Source organism: Palaemon carinicauda, chromosome 7 (genome assembly GCF_036898095.1).
Source record: "Palaemon carinicauda isolate YSFRI2023 chromosome 7, ASM3689809v2, whole genome shotgun sequence".
Classification (NCBI taxonomy): Eukaryota; Metazoa; Arthropoda; class Malacostraca; order Decapoda; family Palaemonidae; genus Palaemon; species Palaemon carinicauda.
This window is the reverse complement of record NC_090731.1, coordinates 36,878,994-36,887,720: the sequence shown is the minus strand read 5'-3', so window position 1 is coordinate 36,887,720 and position 8,727 is coordinate 36,878,994. Positions and strand designations below refer to the sequence as shown.

Below are 8,727 nucleotides of genomic sequence, written 5' to 3'. Positions count from 1 at the left end.
TCTCCAACTTTATCTGCCTCTGATAAGTTGAGTATTATTTCTTTTATGTATAAATGTAGGCTCTTGGTAAATTTTTAAAGGGATTAATAGTAATAATCTTTGTTACAAAAGCTGTTGCCTACCGGAGGCGTCCTGGACGCTGTCGCTCGCTAGGTATGAGTTTTAGTTAGCTAGAGCGACGTTCCCGGCTGTTTTGCTTTAATAATTTTAGCTGTTTAGCGTTACATAGGATTTCCTTATACGATGCTTTTAGTATTATTTGTCTTGGAGAAGTATTCGCCAATTCTGGCCTACGCTAGACCGTGTAGCCTAGTCGTTTGGCCCTAGTACTTTCCTGCATGATATTTGGATTTCCGAGTGTTTTAAATTTTATTGAAGCTTTAGGCAGTTTTATACATTGAAGATTATATTGATTTTTTCCAAGATAGTATACGAGTGAGTTTCGGTGATTTAGGTAATCGATTCTTTTGGCGCCTAGGCTAAGTGGCCTATGGGGCCTTAGTATACTTTCTCATACTCCCCGGTTGCTCTCTTTTCTTCGGAGAAGGTCTGCAATCCCTTTCCCTCTGTTTAAGCCTTAGGCTTAACCCTAGTGGTTTATCTGAATTAACTTTCAATACAACTATATTAGGGTGTTACTGTTCCTTCCTGTTCCAGTAAGTCTGGCTTCAGAGAGGGGGCAGAACATCAGAGTTCTTAGTCTGAGTCTGTTTTTGTCTGGCTTGGGGTTGAGACTCCCTCGCTAGTCTGACACAGACATAGGAGGCTTAGCCTCCTTAGGTCACTTTCGAAGGCTTCTGTACGAGATGATTCCTTCTTCTGGTGATCTAGCAGACTAGTCCTTGTTGCTGTTTTCTGTGGCGAGGATAAGATCCTTTCCCTGGGAATAGCAACACCTTCCTTGCTTTGGTTCCGTGGGGGTTGGCAAGTATTGCTGGCCTCCCTCCTCTGATCTCCCTTAGGCTAAGATGAGTTTTCTTGGCTGCGGGTGATTCATTATTAAAGCAAGGTTGGTAGGACCCTCTTCGTCCCTTCCCCCTCTTTTCTCTGTAATGGCCTAGCCATTACAGTACTGTCCGTCATTCTACATCTATACCTAGCATAGGTTAGGATGTGGAGTTGACTTAGTCCCTTGCCGGCCGGCAGAGTGTGCCGGCCGGCAAAGGTCTTCTGCTTTGAGTGCGGCCCAGACCTCCCTTGGTCCCTCATCCATGTTTGTCTAGAGCCAGACGGCATTGGTCAGGAAGCCTGAATTAGATTCTCCCTTTCCTTATGTGCACTCTTTCGGGTTGCCGGGCTTTGAGGTAGTACACTCTCTTATCCCGGCATCCATTCTGTTTTCTTCTAGTGTTGTACCCTAGCTGGCTGCTGGCCTAAGTGGCCGGCAGCCGGGCAGTCAGAGTTCTCTGGTTCTTTTGCTGCCGGCCGGCATCGGTTGTATACCTTTGCCGGCCGGCTATTATCACGACATTGTCTGCCGGTCGCTACGAGTGGTGGCCGGCAGCCGGGTGCTACCTTGTGTAGTTGCCGGCTGGCTGTTGCCGGCCGGCTGTTAAGTAGTATACTTTTGAGCTAGTTATGGTGAGTTGCCGGCCGGCACATTACCTTCTATACTGTACCAGTATTCTTCAGTATAGTATATACTGTAGGGAGTAACTATAGTATAGTATTGTTACAACACTGTGTTTTCTAACATTTTTGTGTTGTCTTGCACAGCTCTTTGGTGTTGCTTTACAGATAAAGAAAGTGAGTTCTTTCTTGTCTACTATCCGGTATTTTAAAATCATCCCTTAGGTGTGAGCTACACCTGTTTCCTCTGGAAATTTTTCATTGGTTGCTCTAGGACAGATTAACCATATGATTTTATTATCTGGAAGGTTGCAACAATTGACTGTGCGGGAAACACAAGTGTGTGTCTTTCCTTTCTGTTTTGTTATGCTAAACTGTGCATATCCAGTGATATGTAGTTCACTTGATACTCATGAAAATTTCTTCTCTTTACATGAGGACCATCCGAAGTGCGGAAGTGTTTTCTACAACGTCCGCAGCAAGAACTTCTGCGGACATGAGTTATGTAGGAGGCACGCAGCATGCGCTGTCTCCAAGGGTGATCTCCGGTATTGGGACCCTCAGGTATGTACCGTGTGCACTAACCTGGTTGCTGAGGCTTTTGATTCCCCTAGGGCGGCGGAGTCAAGGGATATAGCAAGGGATAAGCTTCGTACCTGGATAAGGGGTTTCCAGAAGAACACCTCTGGACCTTATCTTCCAAGTGAGAAGATGAGTGGTTACCTTTACCCCAGGGCATCAGCTGATGCAGTGATTCCCCAGCCTCAAGAGGAGATCCCCCTACTTCAGATCCCGGTGGATGCTGAAGTCGCGGTCGCCTTGCAGGACATCCAGTCGGACGTGTCCGAGCGTCTGGAAGAAGACCTCCTGGCAAAAGCCCAGGATGAAGATCAAGCTCCAGACATTGTAGAGGAAGAGGTGGACGAGGTGTCGGCTGCTCCGGTTCAGGTCCCTGAACCTATTCCCTCAACATCGTCCACTCTCCCAGTAGAGCTGGGACAGGCCCTCTCCTCCATTGTTGGAATGATCCAACAGATGCAAAAGGAGAATAATGAGAAGGCGGCTGCAATGGAACTGCTGATGCAGAGGCTTGCAGCATCACGTGGGCCCCAGAAGAGGCTCAACGTGAAGGACCTTCCCCTGTGCTCAGATGCTAACCCGTGGAGATATGCTGAGCACATGCCGATGACGGTCGGAAAGATCGTCATGTCGGATAAGTTGGGCTCAGTTCCCCTAGAGGAGGTGGAATTCTGGCCCAGCAAAGGATCGTATCCGGACTGTTATGTCTGTTTGAGGAAGGAACCAGCTTCAAAGGAGGAGACAGAGCCGAAGGAGGTCATAGTGATGGACCATGCTAAGGCTCAAGCTTTGCTTTCATCCTCGATGAAAGAGAGGGGCTTCACGAACTCAAAGGTGGCTGCATTGAGTAAGAAGGACCCTTCCTTTGTGTCCTCTCCTGCTAGAGCCTTCCCCTTTTTGCAGAAAGGGTTTGCGGCTGTGTTAAAAGCAGTCGAGGCTGGCAAGCCATGCCCCTCCTTGGAGGAGTGTAAACCCTTATCGCTGGCCCTACCTATGGACCACAAGGACTGGAAGGACATCCATCTTACCTTCTCAGTCGGGAAGCTGGAGGCTGATATTGCCGGACGTCAGTTCAGTGAGAACCTCCCTAAGCTGTCTGACTTTCTTTTGCGGTGGGAGCTCGAGACGAAAGAAAGACTGGCTTCCTCAATGTCTCTTCAGACCACTCTTGAGACGATGGCAAGTGACCCCAAGGTCCATGAGATGTTCATGGTAGTGGCCAAGCCTCATCTGGCCACAGTGACGAAGGATCTTTACAGCTTCGTCAGGGTGAGGAGAGCTTGTAGGAAGTTTATGTTCGCCTCGGCTGCGGTGAGGCACGAGCCAAGGAAACCAATCTCCTCCAACATTTGGGGCAAAGACCTTTTTCCTAGCGAATCGGTCAAGGAGGTTGTTGATAAGGCCGCCACGGAGAATAGAAACCTTCTCCAGAAGTGGGGCCTGTCTATCAAGAGAAAGTCTTCCCCGGATGAGGGTCCCCAACCAAAGAGGAAGACTAAGAGGACTAGGCTACCCTCTCGGCCAGCCAAGCCATTTAGACAGCAACAGCAACAGCAATTGCCTATGCCTTCAGTGCCCCAGATAGTGGCACAAACCCCGACCACATTCCAGTGGGTACCCCAAGCCGTGTCGACACAGTCCCCGGCATTCAACCAAACGTTCGAAGGGCAGTCAACTTCCTTTCGAGCAAAGCCTAGAGGAGCAGAGGGAGGCTCGTCTAGGCACCCCTCAAGGGGAAGGGGATTCAGGGGTGGTCGCGGTCAGGGAGGCAAGACCTCAGGACAGCAGTCGAAGTGAGATGATACCGGTAGGAGGCAGACTTCAGAATTTTCGGGATCGGTGGACCTTCGATCCCTGGGCCCACAGCCTACTCAAGAACGGACTGGGCTGGAGCTGGTACAGCACTCCACCCCCGTGCCCTCGGTTTTTCCAACACTCCACCCCCGTTCTGGAGGAGTATATCCAAGAATTGTTGGAGAAAAAAGTGATCCGAAGGGTAAAGTCCATCAAATTCCAAGGTAGGCTGTTTTGTGTTCCCAAGAAGGACTCGGAAAAACTCATTCTGGAACCATAAGGACCTTACTGCCCAAGAGGGCATTTACCATCTCCATAGATTTGTCAGACGCCTATTGGCACGTTCCAATCAATCGTCGACTCTCCCCCTACCTAGGGTTCAAGCTACAACGAAGACTATACGCCTTCAGAGCCATGCCATTCGGGCTAAATATAGCCCCAAGGATCTTCACGAAGCTTGCGAGCGTAGCTCTCAAACAATTACGCCTAAAGGGAATTCAGGTGGTAGCCTACCTGGACGACTGGCTGGTGTGGGCAGCATCCAAGACAGAATGCTTGCAAGCTTCCCTGCAGGTGATCCAGTTCCTAGAGTATCTAGGCTTCAAGATCAACAGAAAAAAGTCTCGACTTTCTCCATCTCAAAAGTTCCACTGGGACCTAATGTCACACCAATTCTCCATCCCGGCGAAGAAGAGGAAGAAGATAGCTGGTTTTGTCAAGAGACTTGTGGATTCCGAAAGGATATCAAGACGCGAACAGGAGAGAGTGCTGGGCTCTCTCCAGTTTGCTTTGGTAACAGACCCGGTGCTAAGAGCACAGCTAAAGGATGCAACTGGAGTTTGGAGAAGTTATGCATCAAACGCGTGAAGAGATCTGAGAAGACCAGTTCCGCTTCGTCTACGTACTCTTCTCAGGCCTTGGTCCCAAGCCAGACAACTAAAGAAGTCGGTACTTCTTCAGCCACTTCCCCCCTCGTTGACTATTCACACAGACGCCTCAAAGGAGTGGTGGGGAGGTCATTCTCATCTGAAGAAGGCCCAGGGGACTGGTCCAATCTATTCAAGACATTTCACATAAACTTTCTGGAGACTATGGCAGTGCTCCTTACCTTGAAGAAAGTCTCCCCGCGTCGCTCGATCCACATAAGGTTGGTGCTTGACAGCGAGGTGATTGTGAGATGCTTGAATCGACAAGGATCAAGGTCACCACCTCTCAACCAGGTGATGTTGGCTATCTTCCGACTGGCGGAAAAGAAGAAGTGGTACCTGTCGGCAGTTCACCTTCAAAGAGTATAGAGTCGGAATGGTCCCTAGATGCAGGATCGTTCTCCCTCATCTTGAGTCAGGTCCCAGAACTGCAGATAGACCTCTTTGCGACGAAAGACAACAAGAAGTTGCCCCTGTACGTGTCCCTGTACGAGGACCCCTTGGCGGAAGCAGTGAACGCGATGTCCCTCGACTGGAACAGATGGTCCAGGATTTATCGGTTCCCTCCTCACAACCTTCTGTTGAGGGTCCTCAACAAACTGAGATCCTTCAAGGGAGTAGCGGCAATAGTGGCCCACAAGTGGCCGAACAGCGTGTGGTTCCCTCTGGCATTGGAACTACGGTTGAAGTTTCTACCGCTACCAGATCCAGTTCTGACCCACAGAGTCCAGAAGTCGACTGTCTGCGCTTCATTACAGAAAACCCGGACCCTGCAGCTCAAGATTTTCTCTCCCTAGTGGTGAGAAAGTGTTTCGGGATTTCGAAAGACAGCATAGACTTCCTAGAGGAATATAAGTGCAAATCTACTAGAAGGCAATATGAGTCATCTTGGAGAAAATGGGTGGCCTTTGTCAAGGCGAAGAATCCGCAGGAGATCTCAACGGACTTCTGCTTATCTTTCTTCATCCACCTCCATGGTCCAGGGTTGGCAGCTAACATGATTTCAACGTGTAAGTCTGCTTTGGCAAGACCCATTCTATATGCCTTCGAGGTCGACCTCGCTAACGAGATCTTTAATAAAGTTCCGAAAGCCTGCGCTAGGCTCAGACCTTCAGCACCTCCAAAGCCCATTTCATGGACTTTAGATAAAGTTCTTCATTTCGCTTCACTGTTGAACAATGAGGAGTGTGCGTTAAAGGATTTGACCAAAAAAGTTATTTTCCTATTTGCACTCGCGTCCGGGGCCAGGGTTAGTGAGATTGTAGCTCTCTCGAGAGAGGAAGGTTGTGTTCAGTTCTTGGATGTGGGAGAGCTGAACCTGTTTCCGGATCCTACGTTTCTCGCCAAGAACGAGTTACCCACCAACAGGTGGGGTCCCTGGAGAATCTGCCCTCTGAAAGAAGATGCATCTCTATGTCCAGTAGAATGCCTAAAGGTCTATCTTCGTAGAACTTTAGACTTCAAGGGTGGTCAACTATTCAGGGGAGAAACATCAGGCTCAAATTTATCACTGAAACAACTCAGGGCGAAAATTACATATTTTATTCGCAGAGCAGATCCTGACAGTACACCCGCAGGTCACGATCCGAGGAAAGTTGCCTCATCCTTAAATTTCTTTAATTGTATGGATTTTGAACATCTTCGTTCATACACTAGCTGGAAGTCTTCCAGAGTGTTCTTTCGTCACTATACGAAGCAAGTGGAGCAACTAAAGAGGTCTGTGGTAGCAGTGGGTTGCGTCGTTAACCCTGCTGTTTAACTCTGCGAGGAACAGTGGATTTAATTGGGACGATTAATTCCAGGGTGAGTGTGTAGTTACATACTGTGCTACAAACTAAGTGTGAGGGCACCGGGTTGCACACGTTGACTTTTCCACTTTCAAAGGTGACCCTAGCATAAATGCAGACATGTGTGCCGAGCGTTTCTGACGCTAATGTGACTGATTAGCAATACAGACTTTTATAACTTTGATACCTCTGTATGTTAAAAGTGGCGCTAATGTTTTTCTTTCAGATAAACAAGTTTCTGTTTACTATCATGCTTATGCTTAAATTTTTGGTTATCCTCCTCTTATATATATATATATATATATATATATATATATATATATATATATATATATACATATACATACATATATATATATATATATATATATATATATATATATATATATATATATATATATATATATATATATATATATATATATATATATATATAATTGTTGTTAACCTGTTTAATTATTGTCTGTCAATAAACTTGTTCTTGAGAACCTTGCGTCTCCCTCACCTGTGTCAATTTATTGATAATAATTTAGCATTCGTTCTATGTATATTTATCTGGGATAATTCTAAAAGATTGTTTCTTTATGCGAGCTAATTTTGCATTGGTTTATGCTTTCCCTTAGCGGGAGGACTCCATCCCCTAAGCCTAAGGGGACGGTGGCGGATATACAAGTTTCCTCCTACTCGGATATAAACCTTTGTCCAATACAGTATTGAACGGAGAACTGGTCAATATTTCATATTGACGCAGTGGTTCTTTACAAACTATGCTTTACATAATATAGGGTGAGACCCCTATATTGGCTTGCCTGTTATTCATACATATGTATATGTACTCTTCGAGACTTTTCCAGAGTCTAGTAGGACTCTTCCCTGTAGGGGGCAGGAAGCACTAACATGGTTTATGGTTAGTTGAAAAGATGTATAACGGTAACATCTTAGGTCTCTAGGTCTAGTCGAGCGAGGAAATACCTCCGGGGAGTACAGCATGTTTTGAGAATCCACAGATACAATAATGGTCTGGTATACTTCCATCAGCACGACATGGCTTGAGCCCAAAAAACAGATTTTGAACGAAGCGAAAAATCTATTTTAAGGTGAGATGGCCATGTCGTCCTGATGGACCCGCCCTTCCCTTTCTATGAAAGGGCTGTAGGTTCCCTCCCTACATAGAGTATCTGTAGCACCTCGTGTATCGCTACAAGGAATACAGATGGCGCCGTGAGCGGCGCAATGCACGTTTACGAAACGGGAGAAGAGAGAGCCTTGCGAGCGGCTCTCCTTTTTCTTTCTCGTTTTCGTTTTCTTGCCAATTGACCCCTTCGAAGTGTTATCTCTGTTCGGGGTGCAGATTGCCATGTGGCGTGTCAAGAATACGTCCTCTGATATTTCGCGATATCCCTGGTTCTTTTATTAGGGATATTCGCTCCAGGAGTTAGAATTCTGGGTACCTTAAGGTAAATTCTCTGGGAATATCGCCGTAGTTGTAATATACCCAAGGAAGCTACCCTATAGGAAGTTCCATGAGGATGACATGGCCATCTCACCCAAAAATAGATTTTTCGCTTTGCTCAAAATCCGTTTTTTGCGCCTCCTCCTCCTCCTTTCTGTATTAGTGGACTATCCTTTTAACGATTGTTATTCTTTTTACTGTGAGTGTTGATGAACGCTGGGAAGGTGATGAGTGGACTTGGTCGATCGGTGAATGCAGTTCGGGCCTTGATAAGCTCTCACCGACACTATTTCCCGTCTCAGCATTTGTTGTGTCTTGGAGGACGACTTTGGCTATCACCTTCGCACTGCCATTGAAGTGTTTAGCAGGTGCTCTGTCATCTGCGACGGTAGTTTTCTGCTACTTGTTCCCGTCGGAGGATTTGCACGGGAGTTGTGTCGTCGCTGCTTCCCGACAATGGAGTTTTGCATTTGCTTGCCGTGTCCTTCCAGCCCAGCTGATACATATGGGAGTGAGAGCAAACTGGCTCGTGAGGTGATACGTAGGGCGGCTGATGCCAGGTAAGACAAATTATCATTCCTCTTGTATAGGGAAGTGGATTGCCCTTCAATGCCTGGCG

At 47.0% G+C, this 8,727-nt stretch overlaps 1 protein-coding gene across 1 annotated transcript in view; it reads right to left on the bottom strand.

The window, feature by feature from the left end:
- Positions 1-8,484: 8,484 nt before the first annotated feature.
- Positions 8,485-8,727, bottom strand: part of LOC137644238 (piggyBac transposable element-derived protein 4-like) — a 41,912-nt gene continuing 41,669 nt past the window's right edge. The window contains exon 2 of the mRNA XM_068377236.1: positions 8,485-8,658. Within this exon, the coding sequence (XP_068233337.1) occupies positions 8,485-8,658 (174 nt within the window). The remainder of the gene's footprint in view (positions 8,659-8,727) is intronic.